General features: G+C 35.4%; 2 protein-coding genes across 2 annotated transcripts; one reads left to right on the forward strand and one right to left on the reverse strand.

Moving 5' to 3' along the window:
* The first annotated feature begins 248 nt into the window (after positions 1–248).
* Positions 249–17974, forward strand: LOC145227730 (low-density lipoprotein receptor-related protein 11-like). Its single transcript, XM_080092630.1, has 6 exons — positions 249–489; positions 970–1144; positions 15291–15435; positions 15966–16059; positions 16755–16925; positions 16986–17974. Exons 1-6 carry the CDS (start codon positions 291–293, stop codon positions 17333–17335), a joined length of 1134 nt encoding a protein of 377 aa, XP_079948756.1. The 5' UTR covers positions 249–290; the 3' UTR covers positions 17336–17974.
* A 666-nt stretch (positions 17975–18640) lies between these two features.
* On the reverse strand, positions 18641–22684 carry LOC145227731 (small integral membrane protein 14-like). The gene is made up of 3 exons (XM_080092631.1): positions 22489–22684; positions 22068–22210; positions 18641–18984 (listed from the first exon to the last, which is right to left on the reverse strand). The coding sequence occupies exons 1-3, from the start codon at positions 22610–22612 to the stop codon at positions 18934–18936; spliced, it is 318 nt and encodes a 105-aa protein (XP_079948757.1). The 5' UTR covers positions 22613–22684; the 3' UTR covers positions 18641–18933.
* Between the last annotated feature and the right edge of the window lie 453 nt (positions 22685–23137).

The following is a 23137-nucleotide window of genomic DNA, read 5'->3' on the forward strand; positions in this document are numbered from 1 at the left end:
CTAAAACTGGTAAGTTTTTAAAACAGTGTCAGAATTGGCTAAAATTTGGGTAGCATGTGGCTCATGGTTCTCTCTTGAAATATATTTATGTTTTAAAATAGGTTATAGTGTAAATGCAACAACAAAATGTGCTAAGCCACCCTTCTAGTTTTTATTCATTTTATTACAAACGACTCGTCGAATTAGTATTGATGTTATTCATTTGTTATTCAAGTTTGACAATTTGTCCATGCTGTAAATCATTCCCATAGTAATTTTTCTCCAACCGTTTTCCAGGCAGTACTGTAGTCATGGTCGGAAAGTTAGGATTGCATGTTTGTTTGGTTTGTTACATATTGTTACCATGGTTAGTGTTTCTGTGTGAAACAAAAGCCAATAATGAGAGTACGGACAACAGAGTTCCAATATTAGACAATTTATCAAAGTCTCAACTTTCAAAGCTTGTTGATGAACTTCTTTCTAAAGCTGATGGAGCACAACCCCAATCTGGTAAGTTTGAAACACATTTGATAAATTCCAAATAGGATGTATAGTATGTAAAAAAGCAGTTAATAAGGGCACCTTTCTATGGAGTTCTGGTTACAAAAAAGATTTTATGGGTAAACTATAAGAAGGTAAAAGTCAATGTACTGCCCAAAACAGTTTTTGTGAGGTCTTGCAAGCTTAAACAATAAAACTGATCATAAATGCATTTAAATGGTTTATTGTTTCTGGAATATTTAATAGTTGACAAAAAAGTTATTGTTCTCCATCCACCAAAGAATCTATATAGATGATGTGCAATTACTGTCGTAGAAAAAATCATCATCATGTCAAGAATATTTGTCATGACTGTGTAAAATTGTTTTAAGTGTAACATTTAACTAAAGGAAAAATGGAAGAACAGAACTTTACTCCCAGTTGTGTCAAGATGTCTTGTTTGAAAAGTTTCAAACACTTGAACATTACATTTACGTGCATTCCTTGCAGAACTTCAAGAGTGCCAAAATAATTTTCAAACACATAATGACCAAATAATCAGAACGCGAGATTCACTTCAAAATGGAGCCCAGTTTCTTGTTGCTGTCCCCCACATTGCCTCTGCACAGGCTTGCTTTCAAAAATGTTGCAAATTTGAAAATGAAAATGAAAATGAAAACCAGCGGTAGGTTTTAATTGTAAGTAAAAAACTGGAAGTATTTCATTCGCAAAAGTTAGATTGCATGCTAATAAAGTTCTTTAATGGTCCCTAAAGGGAAAACATTAGTTTTATACTTTTTTCTGCTTATAACTGGGGAGTTTCCATGGTTTAATTGGGAAAATACGGTTCAAACAATTCCAAATTTACACATAACACCAATAAGTACTAATTTTGACCCACAGGCCCACCAAACATGAAAATGTATTAACTCCTTTACTACATAAGTTTTTGGAATGTAATATGTTGCATAGTATTTAAAAGCGGTTTGTATGTTTTGAGTCAATTTACCTAATTTGCTTCGTTTCATGCCAAAATTTCCTTTGTATGTTTTGCAGGCTCTTTAGATCTAAAATCCACCCCTAAAAGCAGTAGAATTTTGCAAATCTGCAAGTGTTGTGTTCATTGTTTGTTGTTGAAAATTTTACCAGTTCTGCATAGTAATTACATTTTCAGTCCAAATATATGTAAAAACATTGTTGCATGATTAGTTATGGGTCCCCTTCCTTGAAGGGGACACATATTGTTTTTGTCCGTTTTTTTTTTCTTTCTTCTTTTTTCTGTCTAACGCTGGTTTGTAACATTCGTTTGGTAAAGAAAGAGTGGTTCAAATTTATTCAAATTTGGACATATGTTAGTTAATAATCCAAACTTGATCCTCCAAAAGTTTGACCCCGAATTACCCAGCGGTTCACCCACAGGCCCCCGAAACGTAAAAATTTTAACGCTTGTTTGTAACGCTGGTTTGGTAAAGAAAGAGTGCTTCAAATTTATTCAAATTTGGACATATGTTAGTTATTAATCCAAACTTGATCCTCCAGAAGTTTGACCCCGAATTACCCAGCGGTTCACCCACAGGCCCCCGAAACGTAAAATTTTTAACGCTGGTTTGTAACGCTGGTTTGGTAAAGAAAGAATGCTTCAAATTTATTCAAATTTGGACATATGTTAGTTATTAATCCAAACTTGATCCTCCAGAAGTTCCCAAGAGAGTAACTCAACGGTTTACGATAGCAGGAGGGTTCAGCTTGACGTCGGACAGATGTTTTACGAGACTTTCGGTGATCAGATATCAGCTGTTTTGCACAGCAATGCTATTTCGTTTTATTAAGTTATCACTCACATTTTCAGTTTTGGCAAAGGTTGCACACCTATGACGTGATTTAAACCTAATAAGCGTGCTTCGGTTTCGTATATGTCAAGCAAAACTTGTTAATCAAAATAAAGTTGAAAAAATAAACTTGACATTTTTGCAAGCTAAATGTTTTTTTAAATGCTCGTTGTCAGGTCGGCCGCCGCATGACCACGGTTTACTTAAGGTCAACAAGTAGGTATTACTAACACAGTTCAGAACTTTCTTTCGTCATAACGTAGAGTTTTTTTTGCAATCAATTTAGGAATCAATACTCAAGGCATGTATAAATTACGTTAAACGGTGTTGTTGGACAGTAAGGACGGAGTGCTATTGAAAACGGTGTCAATAGGTCAAACAGTCGGTTGGCGTGTGCACCCTGAGAGGTTACTACAGGTCAATGGTTTTGCGAAACAAAGTTAAATGAAAAACAATTTGTTATGTGTACACTTGTAGCAAATTGCTTTTTAATTTAAAGTGTCTGTAACACAACTGTTACAGCTTTCTAGAAAAAAATGTGTTTAAAACCCGACCTTGGACGACAATATCTGCGTCAAAGCAAGAGATTAAATTAAAGTAATTGTTTCGTTCTTTTTTAATGTTTTAGTAACTATATGACAATAATAGTGCAAAAAGGATACAAACAAATTTTTTTTATTGTTTGGTTTATGGTTTTTAAAAATTTGTCCTTAAGAATCTAAAAATCACTGCAACATTTGTTTACCGTAAATCCGCACAAACATGCGTGTGGGGACCCATTAGTTTTTGTTTACAAAAACAATCATATGTGTAGATCAAATGATGTGTATAGTAAATTGGTAAATATCGTATAGAATATATAAAATGGAAGCATATCAGAAAGCCACCCTTCTAGTTTTAGAAGTAGTTACATTTGGAACTATGAAATCTCTGCTGATTTGCGGGGAAATATTCACAGATAAATATATATGATCTTGCAGATGTGCAATCTGTTTCGTTTGACTTAAAAGCCCCAGTATTTATATACCACACTTGCCTCCTAAAATGGGTAAATTTTTAAATAATATATATCCGAATTAGATGAAATTGGGACAGTTTGTTCATTTTGCCATGATCAGGTGACCATTGTTGTGTTTTACACTGTAACCCCGATTTTTACTCCACTGGCCCCCTAAAAGAATTGGATGAAATTTGGACAGTTTGTTTATTTTTTCATTTATAGGTGTTGACTGTTGCATTTCAACCTGCGGCCCCAATATTTACCCCACTGGTCTCCTAAAATGGTTGAATTTTGAAAAAAAAATAGGCAAATTATATGAAATTTAAAGAGTTTATAAAATATATCATCTATTGATGTGTTTTACCCTTTAAGTCCCACCTTTACTCCATTAAGCCCTAAAATGGGTGTAATTTCTAAACATTGAATTTCAAAAAATCTGAAAAATTGGTAGAATATGTCATTTTGTGTTAATTGTTAAGTTTTACCATGTGGCCCCACCATTTACCCTACTAACCCCTAAAATGCGTAAATTTTGCAAACAATGGCAGAATTGAATGTGACTTGTATAGTTTGTACCTCATATAGCATGAATATTTCTGCAGACTTTTTTATTGCCCTGTTTAAACTTATAGCACCAAAATTTATTATGGATTTTTCATGAAATGCATTGTTTACATCAGTGGTTCTCAAAGTATGCACTGTATTCGACCCAAACATGGGTTGCGCAGGGTCACAAAATGGGTCGCGCTGTGGTGATTCAATTCTGTCCAAACGAACTTTGTTCATTTCAATTTTCAAGTATTTTTAATTCTCAGTCATGACTGAATTATTGTATCATAGGCAATTTATGTGGCTTTATCTTAGTAACCTTGGAGTATTGCAGCATAAATAAGTAAATGGTTTTCTGAGAGTTTTGATACCACCGTAGCCAAATACAGCCTCACTCGACAACGCTATACAGCAAAATGAACCAATCATTATAACATGCAGACAATAACCTTCCAATTTTCTATTACGCACACGGCGATTGTAACACGTTAGCACGGGGAATAATAGGAGGTTAATCATACGAAACTGAACTTGGAAAGTAACAGTTAGCATTGATAACTATTTATACAAAAATAAAAAATACATTTTTGTTGTTTGAGGCTTGGGTTGCAAGATGTTCATAAAGCTCAGATTTGGGTCGCGGTCAAAAAAGTTTGAGAACCACTGGTTTACATTATAGGGTTGCGCATTTGACCGGTCAAATAAAATCCGGTTAATTGACCGGTCAAATACTTTTTAAATTGGCCAAATATCGGTATTAATTTTACACGAAAAATATCCCCTAAATGTTTAAGGCGCTATTTCTAATGCACAACACAAATCTAAATTGGTTTTCAAAGCACTTATTAATACAAAAGTATGCCCTCAACTTTTCTACCTAAGGGTTATTAGAAATAATTATGGGTCCCCTTCCCTGAAGGGGACACATATTATATTGTTTTTGTCTCTATATATTTTTTCTTTTTTCCGTCTAACGCTGATTTGTTCCCACGTTTTGGTCAAGAAAGAATGTTTCAAACCTTTTCAAATTTACACACATTATAAATATTGATCTAAAGATGGTCCAAGTGAATTTTGACCCTGTTTAATCCCTTGGTTCACCCACCGCCCCCAAAAACGTGAAATTTTTTGAAACGGCTATACTTGCTAAAGCAGATGATTCTGGAGTTTCATACTTTTTTGATTGGTACATTGCAGCGTATTTTAAAGTATTTTGTAACTTGAAGTTGTATATATCCATTTTCACCCTTTTACCCCCAAATATTTGTTTGTTTGTTCACATGTTAATGAGGTCAGAAGTACAAGACTTAACCTGCTGAAATTTTAAACAGCTGTGCAATTGGCTCAGTAATTACTCTTACTGCCCCAAATATGTTTTTACATGCTGTCTTTTGTCAAATTTGTGCTCGCTTAGTGCACAGATAATGCAAGGAGAGTGATTGGCGATAGTGGTGCATGGAAAAAAATGCATCTGTTTCATGCATGAACGCAGTCGTCACTTGACCATTTTCTAACTGGTTGGAATTAAGATGTTACGATGTTACTTATATTGCGCTGTAAATGTTAATGTAGGTCAACTTATTCGTGTTTCGAAACGCAGAGCGACAACGCAGCACGATTTGTTATACCTGTGTAACGTGACTTCTCAAACTGAAAGCGTTAATAAAACCGTTTCAGAACAGGTTTTGGACATAAAAAGCCCAGCTAAGCAATCGTATTGTTGGTATGTAGAAACTTAACGGCGCCAGCGAACGCTATGTGCAGATTAAAAATCATAATTCAACAAACAAAGGGCTATTAGGGAAAAAATGTTAAAACTTTGTTAAAAGTTTAAATAGTTGGACTCATCCATTTTCCACCTCATGAAAACAACGCGAAACTCCCAATTGGGCTCAAAAAGCGTAAACCTGTCCACTGAAAAGCGAATATCTCAGCCTCGCGCATAACTGGACGTGCTATCAGGCAGTTTCTGCGCCATATCTTTATCTAACAACATTCGCACACATGAGACAATGATCGAAGGAAACGAAACTGTGAAAAATCGACACTTTTATGAAGTAAGGGAAACGTGGTAATGCTGCGACGGTTGTCAATAAACACACAACTACAAAGTGAAGACAGTGTTCATAAAAGCCCTATTCGATGTTTGGATTTAATTTTTGCACTGTATTACGTATAATGTGTGACAGTTAAAAACAATCATTGTGCACTATTTTTATAGTTACCAAATCGCATATGCACATGTGTGGGGACCCATTGGATTATGCTTGTAGAAACAATCATGTTATAAAGTGCCAGTAAAAAGATAGGGACGCAATGAAAAAAATGTATATATATATATATATTAGAGATAGACCGATTTTATCGGCCAAGCCAATTATTATCTGCGCCGATAGTCGGGGTTTCGCCGATTATCGGTATCGGCCCTTTTTTAATCTGTTGGCCGATAATTGTTGGGGGTTTACTAGACTCAGCCGTGTTCCTTCGTCTGATCGTCTCAGTCTGGTCGCCAATTGGTTTCACCGCAAAAGTGAAGCATGTGTCTGTTTTGTACAAATTTTATGTTGCTTAATGTACGGCGGCAAACGACCTAGTGCTCATTAACAATGACCCCTAACATTAAAGCTGATTTTTCTGTTTTATGTACAGCATGTATTAAAACATACAAGACTAACTTTCTTTGCAGTTGTCGACCATTTTGTCGCACAATCATTACATGCGACACCATTATTTTTTACTTACTCTGTCCTGCAGTATTGTTAAGTTCATGCTCAAGCGAAAACAGTTCATTAGCAGAGCTTGGTCCAAGGATGTAAACCAAAATTGTGTGGTCTGTAGCGGCCACATATTGTGTAAACAGAACATTTCCATGACGCAAAACTAGATGATGCTCGAGATGGTGCAATCTCGGTATTGCATAGGAATGTTGCAAGAGTTATTTGAAACAAACTGAAAGTTAGTTGTTGTGTTGAGATGGTGCCATTTTCGGCATTGCCTTGGAATGTTGCAATCTCAATGTAAAACAAACTAAAAACCGAAAAGAACCGCTGTTGCGAAATATTGCTAGAAGCGGTGTATATAAGCTCGCATTGTCCTTCGGTTTAATTACTGGTGCGGGCTAGGACAGCACTAGCTATTCTTTCACCTATGGCAGAAAGCATTTTGATGCTTGCTATATGCGGGATACATGACAACTTGTGGTAGCCTAATTTTGAACTTTGTCCAGTTTTATACTTTGATACTTTGATACTGGTTGTTTCAGGGGCTTTAAAGTTTAGTATATAATAGTAAGCCATAATTTTAGTTGCAAAATAAATTAATAACTTGTCACGGCAAATAACTGTTGTTCTCCAGTGGTATAATTTCTGTGCTGTCCTTGCCCTTGCCGGGTAACATGCCTGTGCGCATTACTAGCCCCAGTGCGCAATACAATTTAAAACATGCACAATGCGAGAGTGATGGTCATGGCAAAATCTACGTGGTACACCAGAAATTTAGGAACAGTGACTCAGACACAATGACCTTTCGCTTGAACTATTACGCATAGTGAGCATTGTTACGTTTCAGGGTATGTCATGTTGCAATATAGGCTGCAAGCTGCAGTGGGTAAATGTGCACAAGATTGCAACAGCAGGCTATTTGGTGTTTTTGACTGGTTTAAACCTAGCTGATAGCATTGATAGAAAATAGTCAGTGACAGGAGTGTTGATGTGTAGGAATGGTAATTCAGCACGTTTTATTGCAGGAAAGCACATTGCAGAATTATAGCTAGTGAACCTTGATTGCAGATGGACAGACTAAAGGTACAAAGTGCAGTATGGACTTTTTGTACTTAACCACAACTGGGAAATGTGTAATGCATGCAATAAAGGGGTTAGGCAACTGCAGGGCAAAATAAAAATACATCAAACTTGTGGACCCACCTCAGGATTCATCACTTAGAGTTGTTTGATCAAACACAAAAGAAACAGAAATGTAAATCGAACAAGAATGAAGCAACTTCATCTCAGTCAACAATCGACAACATGTTTAAACAACAAAGAATGTGGTCACATTCAGATGGAAGATCGAAAAAATTGGATAAACTGGTCATGGAGATGATAGCTACTGATGACCAACCATTCACAGTGGTGTCAGATGTTGGCTTCAAACGCCTTATGGCTGTAGCAGAGCCGAGATATGAACTGAGAAGTGACAAGTACTACGGTACCGAGAAGCTGCAAGAGGTTTATCCAAAGGTTGTGGATAAGATCAAAGGTATGATTCAACCAGAAAATGCTGGCTACTCACTCTCCTTCACCACAGACTGCTAGGCTGGTGTTACAGAATCTCTAATGAGTCTAACATGCCATTTCATTGATGCTACATGGACTAGAAAGCATGTAATCCTAAATACAAAAGCAATGCATGGGTCTCATACTGGGGAATATCTGAAAGTAACTTTCCTGAATATGCTTGATGAGTGGCAAATATGCAAAGACTGTGTAGCCCTTGTGCTCCGTGACAGTGGAGCAAATATTGTAAAGGAAATGAGACTTGCTGAGCTCCAAGACCTAAGCTGCACGGCACACACCTTGCAACCTGTGGTCAATGATCGGCTTACAAGTCAAAGAGCTATCACTGATATCATCGCAATGCAGAAAAAGTGTGCAACACATTTTCATCATTCAATCGTGGCCAAACAACGGTTGCGAGACATTTAGAGGGGACTTGGTTTGCCACAGCACAACCTAATCCAGGCTGTACCGACAAGGTGGAACTCAACACTTCACATGCTGCAAAGAATGCTAGAGCAAAAGCGCGCACTGACAATATACTGTGGCGAGCATGGAGGATTTGTTTGAAGAAGTTACACTTCATGTAAGCCACAGCAACTCATCAGCTTTCTGTATAATTCCATGTCTGACTGTGCTGAAGATGCTTCTTTGTGATGATGAGGGCCCCTCCACAAAAGGCATTGGAACAATTAGGCAAGTCATGAAGGAGAGCATCAGCAAACGCTTCTTTAAAGTAGAAGACACAAAAGCTGTGGTGTGTGCTTGTCTCTTAGATCCAAGGTATAAGAGTCACATTCTCTTGTGCTACCACATTGAGCAAGGCCATTGAATGGTTGAAAAAGGAAGAGGTCACACAGCATACCATGCAACAGCCAGCTGCCACTGAATTCAGTATGACAGAGCAGGAAGCAAATGAAACCGAGGGAAACATGAGCAACAAAAGGTGCCGAATGGAAAACACATCCAGCAGGGTTGATGCGATGTTTAGTTCCCTACTTACACCTCACACTGGTGACTTGCTGACCAGTAGTAGCATTTATGATGAATTACATCTGTATTTTAAAGAGCCTGTGATCGACAGACACGTAGGGGACCCACTGCAGTGGTGGAAACAAATTAAAGAAAGTTTTAAGCTTCTTGCCAACCAAGCAAGAAAATTTCTTTGCATACCACCATCATCAGTCCCAAGTGAGTGTGTCTTCAGCGAAGTTTCTCAGATAAATGAAAGTAAAAGAAGCCGTCTCACAGGACAGCACGCTGAGCAATTGTGCTTCTTGCACCATAATTTACCCTTGCTTAATTGGAAATACTAATTAATGACACTTTGTTGCTGACTTTGGGTTACCTCTTACCATATTCGTTTCATTTTTGTTTTCATCAAAAAACATTTTAGTTATTGTCCAAAAAACATGTGCTTCAAGACAAACAGCCAAGGTTAAGTGAGATATTTGATTGTTCCTGAGACTACAATTTTTCCCTAAAATGTAAAAAAAATATTGGTTATCAGCCTTCTTGACTACCAATAATCAGTTATCGGTATCGGCCCTAAAAAAACGTATCGGTCTATCTCTAATATATATATATATATCCATTATAAATATAGTAAATGCTATATGTATTACATCAGTAAATAAGATGTAGTATGTATAAACTGGCAATATATAGGAAAACCACTATTCCAGTTTACCCTTTCTTACAACTGAAAAGCAAGTCCAAGAAAATTTACCACATTTGAATTTTAAAATTGAAAATAGTATTCGACTGGTCAAATAGAGTACTGTCAACTGACCAGTCAATTGACCATATTTGACCACCTTGCCAACCTTTGTTAACTTAACAAGTTTGAATATGTGGGAGACACATGAGTAAGACAGTGGCTGATATGAGACCGATTATAAAATAAGTGGTGGATGGAAATATATGTTAAAAAAGGTCACAGTGTGTGAGCAATGGCAATATGTGCTAAGCCACCCTTCTAGTTTGTTTACAACTGTGGGGTTTTGAGGACCCACAAGTTTCTGTATGCCCAAACAAATCAAGGTTATAAAAAACGATGGCTAATGGACCCTATGTAAAATACATAGGAAATATATAACCATTGCAAAACAGGTTGTAGTGTATGTGTTATGCAAAATGTGCTAAGCCACCCTTCTAGTGTTTTTTTCTGTTTTACAGTGTGTTATACACGTTCGGTCAAGAAAGAGTGCCCCAAATATACACTGATGTTAGTTATTGATCCCAATTTGATCCTTCTGAAATTTGATCTCAGCCCCCCAAATGTAATTTAAAAAAAACTGTTGTACTAACTAAAAGACATTATATAGGAGTTTCATGTTTTGTTGGTTGGTGCAATGTAGGGTATTCTGAAGAACTTTATATGTAACTTTTATTTGGACTCCATTTTCACACCCTAAACCCCGGAATATTTGTATTCAGCTTTTTTTTGTCTTTAAGTCAGAATGACAAGCCCTTAATGTGCTAAAATTTTAAACAATTGTTTGCAGTGGGTTACTTATTTAGTATTTAAAATTTTGGCTCAATCAACCAAGTGGTTAGCATGCGTATTTTTAGTTTTAGCAAAGGTTTTATATCTTAGAACTTTAGTATCTAACATTTCAGGCAAACGTTGTTGATTAACATGAAGATAAAAAACTGGACGTTTTAAGACACAATAAAGAGTCATTAAACGGTTATTGTCAGCTTGGCCGTCATACGACGAAAGTCACTGAAGGTCAACTTGCAGGCAAAACATAGTTGAGAATGATTTTTTGTCACAACTAAGCTTATTTACTTTTGATGCGTATTGTCAAGAAACAATATGTGAGTTATATATAAATTAGGAAAAAGGTTATTGTCAAACAGTAAGGACTGTGTGCTATTAAAAACTATGTCAAAAGGTCGTTGTACAGTTATTCGGTGACTACACAGCGATACGCTACTGAAGAACACTTTGTTATCTATACCTTTGCTCAAAAATATCTTCCTAATTTGTCAGCGTCTGTAATACTGTCTAGGTTTTTCGAGGAAAAGTTTAAACTGTTTAAAACTGGACTTGCACAGCTATATCAAGGTCAAACCTAGTGATTAAAGTCTCATATTGGGAGTATTTATTATTTTCTGTTTTTACTACTTTTGTAAATATGGGACATTATAATGAAAACAGGAAATAGACAAACTACTCATCCTTGAACACTAACTGTTACATCTCCTAGTTCAGTTTTGCATGATTTACTTGTCCTATTATTTCCTGTTCTATCTTATGATGTTACAATCGCCATGTGCGTAACAGGAAAATTGAAAGGCTATTGTCGGTATGTTATAATGATTGGTTCATTTTACTGTACAACTTGGTCGATGGAGGCTGCAGTTGGCTATGGCTGTACTGCAGCTGGCTGCCATCAAAATCTCAGAAAACCACTTATGATGCAATACTCCAGGTTACTGAGATGAAGCCACATGAAATGCTTATAATGTAAGAATGCAGTCATGATGGACGAAAAAAAAACTTTCAAAATGAAATGAAAAAAGATCGTTTGGGCAGAATTGAATCACCATAACGCGACCCAAGTTTGGGTCACAACCCATACTTTGAGAACCACTGTTATAGATAAAATGGTGTGTGTTGTTGTTGTAAATCGATAATTAGGGTACACAATATACAAAATGGAAATATATAGGAAAGCCACCTTTCTAGTTTTTGTTGTTTACAAAAGTAGTAAAAATGAATGGGAAAAATACTCTGAACCTCTGAAAATTAAATCTCCAGCTTTGACCTCAATATTTGCTATCCTTGACAAATTAAGAAAGCAGTGTAAAATCACCTGATGGGTGCAGTGGGAAAATGGGAATGACTGTTATATGTTCAACTGCTTGCTATTTTGCTCCCAATATTTATGCAATGGTTCAGTGACATGCAATTTTTTTTGACATTTAAGATCTTGTGAGTACAAGTGAAATGAAATATTTTTTGTTTCTTTTTTTCGCCCAAGTTTGTCCTTGCACTTTTGGCATCAAATCTTTGATGGATTTGGATGAAACTTTCACAGATGGTAGATATGGTCATGTAGTTGTGCCCTCTGCTTCGTTTGACTTGATAACCCCAGTACTCTACTAGCTCCCAAAGTGTAAAACGTTTTTGTATGTTGCTGCGCACCACAAACCAAAGATTTCTGTGGTGTAATAGTTTAATAAAGGCAAAAGAACATATGGTACTTGTGTTTGTGCAATACTTTGTGGATGGTTTTGCACATGCCAACAGAGGGGTGCTAACAGACTTATGCCGTCAGAAGCGTTAACAAATGTTGCTAATAGCATCTCTAGTGGTCAGAATTGTAAACATTGTCCGATTTGGATAAAAATTTACATGGCTGTTAATTTGGTCATTGTGATTTTATATTTTATGCTTTGGGGTGTTGAACCCCCAGTTACCCCACTTACCCCCTAAAGTGGATGAATTTTTTAAATGGTGTCGGAATTGTGTTTAACCCTGTAACCCCTAAAATTACCCCTCTAGCCCCCTAAGAAGGATAATTTTTTTAAACATTGTCCGAATTGGATGAAACTTGTATAGATTGTAGAATGTGCTATTTATGGGTCCCCTTCCCTGAAGGGGACACATATTGTGTTTGTCTTTATTTTTTTTGTCTAGCGTTTTTTGTATGCGTTTGGTCAAGTAAAAGTGCTTTAAATTAATTCAAATTTGGACAGGCGTTATTTATTTATCTATATTTGATCCTCCCGAAGTTTGACCTTGAATGATCCAGAGGTTCACCCACAGGCCCCCAAAATGTTTTTTTTAAATGGCTGTACTCACCAAAGTGCTTGAGCTAGGAGTTTCATGCTTTGTTGGTTGGTGCAATGTAAGGTATACTAAAGAATTTTGTAACTTCTTATTGGATTCACCCATTGTTTTACCTCTTAAATCCCGAAGGAATCTGTTTTAGTTTTAGGCCAGAAATACAAGCCCTGTGATGCTAAACTTTTCGAAAAAATTAACAAGTGGTGGATGGAAAATATATGTTAAAAAAGGTCACAGTGTGTGAGCAATGGCAATATGTGCTAAGCCACCCTTCTAGTTTGTTTACAACTGTGGGGTTTTGAGTACCCACAAGTTTCTGTATGCCCAAACAAATCAAGGTTATAAAAAACGTTGGCTAATGGACCCTATGTAAAATACATAGGAAATATATTTTCGAAAAATTTAACAATTGTTTGAGTAGGGTATTCATTTAGTATTTAAAATTTTGCCAGTTACCTTTACAGCCTATAATATGTGTCCGGACAGACGTTTTATTTTTTGCAGTACTGTGGATTGAGTTATTGAGGTTTCATATTTTTATAATAATATGTGTGCGGACAGACGTTTTATTTTTTTGCAATACTATGGATTGAGTCATTGAGGTTTCATATTTTTTTAGTTTACTGTCAAACCCCATTAGTAACCCTACTAGCCCCCTAAAATGGGTAAGTTTATAAAACAGTGTCGGAATTGGCTAAAATTTGGGTAGCATGTGGACCATGGTTATCTCTTGAAATGCACTATTTTTAACTTTACATGTGTGGTGACCCATGAGTTTCTGCCTGCAGAAACAACTAAGGCTAATGTGGGACCCAATACAAAATAAGCATAGGAAATATATTTTTGTTTTAAAATAGGTTATAGTGTGAATGCAACAACAAAAATAAGCCACCCTTCTAGTTATATGACAATGATGCAAAAAGAATACGGACAAAAACCTTTAAAGGTTGAGTGCTTTGCGAAAAATTTGTCGTTAAGAATCTAAAAATACCTGCAACTTTTAATTACCGTAAATCCGCATAAACACATGTGCCATTTGTTTTTGCTTGCAAAAACAATCATATGTGTAGATCAAATTATGTGTATAGTAAACTGGTAAATATGATATACAATATATAACATGGAAGTATATCAGAAAGCCACTTTTCTAGTTATAGATGTCGATTGTTATGTTCAACCCTGTTGCCCAACATTTACCCCATTAGCCCACCCAAAGTGGGCCAATTTTTTGTACAATGTCAAAATTGAATGAAATTTAGATAGCTTGTAGAGTGTGCCATTTATAGGTGTCCATTGTTGTGTTCAACCCTGTAACCCAGGGGTGGGCAACAACCAGCCCGTGGGCTGGATCCGGACGAGATTTTGAGCGGCCCGCAGACAGTTTCAGGTCTTACATGATAATGTGGCCTGCGGCCATAGTCTGCCACAATCCCCCACTACTTGCTTACTATGTCAAATTATAGTTGTAATGAACAGTAATGCTCCCCAATACCAAAAATCTTTCCCCCCGTTGTTACCATTGCACCATATGTCCATTGTTACGACATAACTGCCAACAATGTGTGTCGCCTGCTTTCACGGTTTCCTTTGTTTCCACACATGTAGCCTAGTTAGTGTTTCAGCAGTATCTAAGTCTGTGGTGTATGCATTAAATTTGCTGTGGTGAATAATTTTATGTTATATCAGTTAGATTGTTTGTACTGTATTGTATTTGTGATGTTCTTGAATGTATTTGGTTTAGGTGGTCAATGATCCGTTTTATATCACTGGATAAGTACACGATTAATTTATCGATTCAGGAATCCGGCCCGCCAAGTACTTCATTTTCCCATATCAGGCCCGCCGACTGGAGAAGTTGCCCGCCCCTGCTGTAACCCTATCATTTACTCCACTAGCCCCCTACATTTGTGTGAACAACGGCATTAATAGGAGCTGATTGTTGTGTTTTGTTCTATTTTCTCATGATTTGACACGTTTTTATCAGATAGACCATAAAATAGAAAAAAAACTTCAAAAATGTGTATAGCATATATATTTATGCTCAGTACCAATCACTGTGTTTGACTTAACAATACCGAACTTTTTCATTGTTATCTCTTGAAATGCATTATTTACAACTTTGCATGTGTGGGGGACCAATGCGCTTCTGCTTGCAGAAACAACCAAGGTTATAAAAGACAGTGGATAATATGGGATCCAATATAAAATAAGTGTAGGAAATATATTAATGTTTCAAAATACGCTTTAGTGTATATGCAAAGGCAATATGTGCTAAGCCACCCTTCTAGTTATAATAATTTTTAATTTAATATGTGTAGTGGCAACACAGAAAAAAGAACCTTCATGTTCACATAACATTCGATTTGTTGTTTGTACAGATGTGATTTGTCAGTTTTTCAAGCAACATCAGCAAGACAGAATGTGCCACAATGCTTTTTGTTTGATTGTGTCAATGAATCAAAGGATAATGAATTTTTGTGTTTATTTTCTAAACATACTGGATATGTAACATACAAACGACAGGTATACATGTGCCAAATTTTATATATTTTTTCTTGATAAAGAAATTTGCTTGCTACCCTTTTAACACCTCTTATGAAAAAAAATTCTTAAACATTGGAAAAATGTTGTTGTTTATGTATATAGTGTGGCCAGAGGACCCTATCTATTTATCTCATGTGCTCCCAACTTATTGTCAAATTCATCACAAAAATTAATTGCAAAATGTTGATTTGTTGTTGTGATACCCAACATTTTTGGTATTGTATTCCAGTTCTAACTAAACATTTGGATGGGCCAAAACATTTTGGCTAAAAATGCGATCATAATAATGTTTAACTTTTTTATTGATCCTCTTCCTTGAAGTGTATTTTGGATTGTCATAAGAAGACATCCACTTGGTTCAGCTAAATTCGCTCCCAAGTTATTCGGCCTTGTAGCCTATGCTGGTAATGGAGCCACAACAATAAAGCTAAAGCATAAAGTGTCAAGAAACATCACCAGTTAGAGTGCTACAATACTTTTTTTATACTTCAATTGGTTGGTTTATTTAGGTTTCACTTTCCAATTCCGATGGACCATTGCAAACTTCAACTACTCATGGGACTCAAACTAGTCATCCAATTTCTGCTGTTATTTCAAATAAAGGTAAGTTAATAGTGGGTTTGTAATTATGGATCCCCTTTCCTGAAAGACACACATTTCGTTTTTGGTCTGTATTATATCTTTTAGTCTAATTGTAAGATATTCTAAGCTACTTTTTTAACTTTTAATCAGATTCACCCATTTTTCTCCCTTTGATTTTGTATTATTATTATTTTTGCAAAAAACAAGCCGCAATGCTGAAATTGAATTATATATTTTTAGTGGGTTACATGTTTGTTATTTACAATTCCCGAGGAAGTAATACAAAGTTAATTAAAGAACAGTTTGTTATGTATTCCTTTGCGGCAAAATATCTTCTTAATTTGTCAATGTCTGTTATACCGTCTGGGTTTCCTTGAAAAAGTTTTAACCGTTTTAAAACTGGCCTTGAACAGCTATATCTAGGTCAAAGCTAGATATTAAAATTTTAGAGGATTGGGAGTATTTTTCCCATTCTTTTTCACTAAGTTTAAGTTTGGCTTAATGCTTTCTACTATTTTGTTCCTAAGAATCTAAATATAATCGCACCATTTTTACCGTAACCAAGTCACATAAACTGTTGTTTGGGGACCCATATGTTTTCTGGTCAAATAGTTAGCAAAAAAATATAGAACATATAAAATGGAAATATGTGGGAAAGCCACCATTCTAGTTTATGTTGCTTTAAATTGTTTTTTCAAGTAAAGATTTTTGTCTAGATCATGATGGTGACATTTTACCCATCCAAAGGTGTGACAAGTTTGAATGGAAATGTGGCACTGGAGTGTGTATAAATATGTTTAGTGTATGCAATAAAGTGATAGACTGCAGTGATGGGAGTGATGAAATTGATTGCCCAGGCACAACTTGGCAACACTTCAGCAATGATGGTTAGTTTTATTTTTATGAAAACTTTCCCATTGCTTTGGGTGCTTACAGTATCTTTTCAGATGAAAAACATATTATTGATGTGAACAATGTTACCACAACTGCATTCCCAACAATGGAACCAACACAAACTATTCTCAAGTTAACTTCTCTGCAAAAAAGCACTTTACACTCAACAACAACAACAATTATCACATCTTCAACAGAAAAGGAATTTGAAGACCAAGTTGTATCTGCAGTTCATCCTGAACAAGGTGCACTGCTACCTTTAGCATTGGGCCTTGCTGTTACTGTATGTGTGTTGGTAATGGTGTTGTGCAGACTCAAAATTATGAAAAAAAAGTTTTCAAGGAAACCTGGCCCACTGCTAATGGACGAGTCAGACTATTTAATCAATGGAATGTATCTATGACACAACTCCAAATTTTCTCAGTCACTTATCAGTATTGCCAGTCAGTGAAAAAGAATGTTTTCAGGCCAGTATTGGTATACATTCACACGTTTTAATTGTGGAAATAATGAGCTTACTACTTGTACACTGTGAGATGGTGGTAGATATATGAACCAGATATTGACACCACACATTCAAGGTCTGATAAACTCTGATACTTTATCTATAGCTATTTGTTTTGTAGACTGTTTTTTTAAACTTTAGTGCATAAAATACAATATTTCTAGGAAATAATATCTGATATTTTTTTAATTAAACAAATTATGAAAGTGAAAGGCACCCGACACAACAAGCTAGGATTCATTTTTACCAAAAAGACAATCACTTTAGCACAATCGATCCATCGAAGGCACATTGTACAAATTTGTCGTTTTCAAAAGGTATTTGGCAACTATATGACTATGACTAGACTAGGACTCGTGCAATTATGACTTAAAATATATTCCTTTCTTGTACAAAAACAAATGCAGTTTGCACAACCAAATGTGCCTAAATGTTTTGTTTTCTTATTATGTTACACTTTTTTGTACTAAAAAATGTTTTTTTGTTCGTGATCATTTGTATTGTGTTGTTCAAAATACATCCAAGTCCACTTTTAAATAGTGCATTTTAATGATAAAAAGGAAGAGGAATATATTAGCCTAATATTGGTCAACAAACACATAACTAATATACCCATACTAGAATTTATTGTATTTTTTTCTGCTTGGAGCAGAACACCATTAAAAAAAGAACATGTACAATCTTCAGTGTGAGTTTTTGATCACACCACAATAATACTGTTACCCTTTAGCATGCATATGAGTGTGGGGAACATATTAGTTTCGGGAGCTGAAACAACCTTGTTATTAAGTATTAGTTAAAGATACAGATACAATTGAATTTTGGTCACCAATATTGTAAGTTTGGCAAATAATGTATGGGCTATTAAGTGAAAGCCACGTTTTTAGTAGACGATGGTCAAATTTCAGTAAAATATTCTACAAAAATACACAGCTTGACACAACACAAGCTGTAAAATTTGGTTCGAACTTGAGGAGACATTTTAACCATCTGGATGGTACAGAACTGTCAAGCATGTAGCAACTGACATGCAATTTAATTTTGGATAACTTTGCCTAAAACTACCACAGCTCTAAAGGTTAAGTAATATATCTTTTATTTAATAATCACACTGTCTCCCCTGTCTCGTTGTTAGCATTGGCCGAGAAACTAACTGTTTCTATAAAAATAAATGAAAAACTGTCTGGCACAAATGCAGCTTAGTCAAGCACAAAAATGTTTATTTATTGAGAAAACTTTGTACATGCAAGTTGGTTTATCTTTTACCAATGGCCACAAATGCTATTTTAATACACTTTTAAAAGGCACTAAGCTAAAGACAGTCATCACAAGTTATTGACTCCAAAAAGTTATGACATAATATATGCTTCACCATATCTTGTCTATATGCCTGGCATATTGCACAACTCATTTTATAACAAAAGTAAGTGCACCATCTTATGAATTTACAATGCAAAACATTACACTAGTATACAATACAAATACATTACAAATTATTAGTACACTGGTGGTTCATCAGGTGGTTGCTGGCCATTGTGTTGATGATCCTAAGAATAAGGTCAATTTAATTGCAAGAAAATTTAACACTTAGTTGCTGTGTTAAATTTTTATCTAACTTATTTCAGAAACTTGTTATCAAACTGCCAGTGGCTTTTTTTAATTCTTCAAAATGGCATTAGTTTTAATCTCTGTAAAATTTCCTAAAGAATTCCTAAAAAACAAATTTCCCTGTTAAGTTTCTTGTCATGCAGGCCATATTTGTTTAGTTCATGGATTGGTAAAATACTCATTGCTTGCTGTCGAATACCAGCAATTCAAATGAATTGATTCCTGTAATTATACTCAAGTGAATTGATTCATCAAAGCCTAGGCATCGACTATCTGAATTGTATTTAAATAGAATTAAACAAATATTATTTCAACCCCTTGCTAATATTTCAATGTCAAATTGTACATGTTTTAGGTTGTAATAAATACATAAACACACATGTGTTCATGATTGTTTAGTGTTTGTGGTAATGTTTCAATAGTATTTATTCAGTTTTCAAGAGGAAAAGTCTGCATCTGTACATGCAAGATCCATTTTAGGTCTAGTCATTTAAAAATTCAGCAAACCATTCTTGGTACCAATGACACTAATTGGCAATCCTGAAATCAATAAAGTGATAGGATAGATGGTAAGAAATCAATTTTCCTATGTCATGTAATTTATGAATACTACATTAAAACTTGAGCACCCCTGACAATAATGTAACCGAGTCTGGAGTAACCAAAGTTTACTGTATGACAAAAATTGTGAAGGCATGGAGGTGCACTCTGTGTAAAAAAAGCAGTGTCTCTGACTGAGAGTAGTATAAAAACTAGTGATGTACCGAATCGGCAAATTTTCGATTCGGCCGAAACCGAATATTCGGCGGTTTTGCCGAATAAATTCGACCGAATCATTTATGACATCACGCGAAGTCGTACGCTACGCATAAACATAAACACATAAATTTTTATACCAGGCAATTAATGCAGAATGGTTGTGTTTCGTCCTAATTTTAGTCCTGTGAGGTTTATCATTGCCTTAAGCATGATTTCCAACCCGATAATGAATTATTGATATTTTGCCTGCAGTGGAAAAAAGATAATGTGTTAAAAAATACTAGAAGAGTGGCTTTCTGATATACTTCCATTTTATATATTCTATACGATATTTACCAATTTACTATACATATCATTTGATCTACACATATGATTGTTTTTGTAAACAAAAACTAATGGGTCCCCACATGCGTGTTTTTGCGGATTTATGGTAAACAAATGTTGCGGTGATTTTTTAATTCTTAAGGACAAATTTTTAAAAAGCATTAACCCAACAATAAAAAAATTTTGTTTGTATTTTTTTGCACTATTATTGTCGTATAATTACAAAAACAATAAAAAAGAACGAAACAAATACTTTCAATTTAATCTCTTGCTTTGACCCAGATATTGTCGTCCAAGGTCGGGTTTTAAACACAATTTTTTTCTAGAAAGCTGTAACAGTTGTGTTACAGACAATTAAAAAGCGATTTGCTGCAAGTGTATACATAACTTTTCATTTAACTTTGTTTCGCAAAACGAGTTTTTCATTTAACTTTGTTTCGCAAACGAGTACCATTGACCTGTAGTAACCTTTAGGGTGTACACACCAAACGACTGTTTGACCTTTTGACACCGTTTTCAATAACACGCCGTCCTTGGTGTTCAACAACACCGTTTGACCTAATATATACATGCCTTGAGTATTTGATTCAAAAAAAAAAAAAACGCTACGTTATGACGTAAGAAAGTTCTGAACTGTGTTAGTAATACCTACTAATTGACCTTAAGTAACCCGTGGTCATGCAGCGGCCAACCTGACACTAAGCATTTAAAAAAAACTTTTATCTTGCAAAAAAGTCAAGTTTATTTTTTCATATTTAGTTTGTTTAAGAAAGTTTTGCTTGACATATACGAAACCGAAGCACGCTTATTAGGTTTAAATCGTCATAGGTGTGAAACCTTTGTCAAAACTGAAAATGTGAGTGATAACTTAATAAAATGACATAGCATTGCTGTGCAAAACAGCTGATTTCTAATCACCGAAACGACGTCTCGTAAAACGTCTGTCCAACGTCAAGCTGAGCCCTCCCGCTCTGTCCTATTATTCGTAAACGTACTCTCTTGGGACTTCTGCCTACAGTGTCTTTCTTGACCAAATGAGCGTTAGACACATTTACGTTTCGGGGGCCTGTGGGTGTGTCGCTGGGTCATTCGGGGTCAAACTTCAGGTGGACCAAGTTCAGATTTATATCTAACATATGTCCAAATTTCAATAAATTTGAAGCACTCTTTCTTTACTAAACGAGCGTTACAAACTAGCATTAAACATTTTACGTTTCGGGGGCCTGTGGGTGAACCGCTGGGTAATTTGGGATCAAACTTCTGGTGGACCCAGTTTGGATTAATATCTAACATATGTCCAAATTTCAATAAATTTGAAGCACGCTTTCTTCAGTAAACAAGCGTTACAAACCAGCGTTAAAAATTTTACGTTTCGGGGGCCTGTGGGTGAACCGCTGGGTAATTTGGGGTCAAACTTCAGGTGGACCAAGTTTGGATTAATATCTAACATATGTCCAAATTTGAATAAATTTGAAGCACTCTTTCTTGACCAAATGCGTCTCACAAACCAGCGTTAGACAGAAAAAAGAAAAAAAAAATACGGACAAAAACAATATGTGTCCCCTTCAGGGAAGGGGACCCATAATAATGATTGAGGCAATTTGCATTGGTAATCAGCAGAAAACACTCGTTTAACACTTTAAATGTGGGTTCGTAAAAGATTCGGTTTCTTGAAAAGCCGAATCTTTAAAACAGTGGCCGATTCGGTCGAATAAATTCGGCAAACCGAATATTCGGTACATCTCTAATAAAAACTACTCTTCCCGAATAATTTCAGTCCATACATGCCTAAACATTTTGTCATCTGTGAAAATGTTAACATGCTGCTTTTTCAGACAAAACATCATGTTTCACATCTATCTATACTAGTGTATGTAAGTACAAAATAATTATTTCTTTTCTAAAAAATGAAATAGGTTTTTGATATTTTGTGCATTACATCATTTCCACCATTTGCCTTTGCTTGTCTTCTCAATCCTGCTGGTCTTGTCAAAAACAGCAACATGACAACAACAATCCAAAAAATTGAGGCAAACACTAAAATCCATTGTTGGTCCTGTTGAGCAGGATTTTCTGTTGGAACTGAAAAAAATATTACGCATGTATCTGTAATCTTAGCACAATTGTCACAGCTGAGGGATTAGGTCTAATGTGGAGCTCATTTTAATTTGGTTTTAACCAAATAACTTGATTTGCCTAAAGTAATTGAATAAAAAATAACTGAAAAATGCTAACATACAACAGAGTTTTACAATGTGGAGGGCAAGTAGTTAAGCAAAACTGGAAGAATCAGCAGATCAACTCTATTGCAATTCAACTTTAATAAATTTGGCATTTACTTTGTGATTAAAATCACTTACATTCCGGAAAACATTCAGTTTCAGTGCAATGCTGTTGAGATGTTCTCAAGACAGAAAGTAGTCGTTGAATGGCCCGTTGCCCATTGCAGACACATTCACAAGGATCAAAATTTTCTCCAGACATGTTAGGCAGTAGTATAGGCACTAAATAATCTGATTAACATACAACTACAACTTTGTTAAAAAAAAGTCATGTTATTCAACAAGATATAATTGCATAAATCCAATTTTAATCTTAAACCAAACGATAGAAAATTATGCATTAATTGATGTATGGTGTACTTAACCTAACGCAATAATTTTCAAACCCAATGGCGTGTCCTATCAATATTTACAAATAATGAGAATGAATTACGTCACAACACGGATACGTCACACAAATAATGGGCATAAGTAAGGTACCATTCAACACAAACTTTAAAGCGAAACTATTTTTCTCTTCTGGTGTTTTAAAATGTAAAAAAATGCAAAGCATCTCGCAGCCTAACAACAATGCACTACAATTGTAAAATTAATTTTAGGGGGAAGTGAGTCCAAAGTTATATAAATTTGTTTATTTAACTTTGGACTCATGCCCCTCATGAAAATGTCTGGCGTGCCCCCTGGTTAAGAACCACTGCTATAGTTAGTTAAATGAAGGCTATTTTTG

This window comes from Phallusia mammillata, chromosome 5, assembly GCF_965637545.1.
Source record: "Phallusia mammillata chromosome 5, kaPhaMamm4.hap1.1, whole genome shotgun sequence".
In the NCBI taxonomy this organism is placed as follows: Eukaryota; Metazoa; Chordata; class Ascidiacea; order Phlebobranchia; family Ascidiidae; genus Phallusia; species Phallusia mammillata.

Bases quoted from the DNA above. Each gene is read 5' to 3' on its own strand.
- LOC145227730 (XM_080092630.1), top strand. From the start codon at position 291: ATGGTCGGAAAGTTAGGATTGCATGTTTGTTTGGTTTGTTACATATTG. The intron at 15,436-15,965 runs GTATACATGTGC...TGGTTTATTTAG, and splicing joins ATGTAACATACAAACGACAG to GTTTCACTTTCCAATTCCGA. The intron at 16,060-16,754 runs GTAAGTTAATAG...ATTTTTGTCTAG, and splicing joins TGCTGTTATTTCAAATAAAG to ATCATGATGGTGACATTTTA.
- LOC145227731 (XM_080092631.1), bottom strand. From the start codon at position 22,612: ATGTCTGGAGAAAATTTTGATCCTTGTGAATGTGTCTGCAATGGGCAA. The intron at 22,211-22,488 runs GTAAGTGATTTT...TATTTTTTTCAG, and splicing joins AACTGAATGTTTTCCGGAAT to TTCCAACAGAAAATCCTGCT. The intron at 18,985-22,067 runs GTAATGCACAAA...CCTTATTCTTAG, and splicing joins AGGCAAATGGTGGAAATGAT to GATCATCAACACAATGGCCA.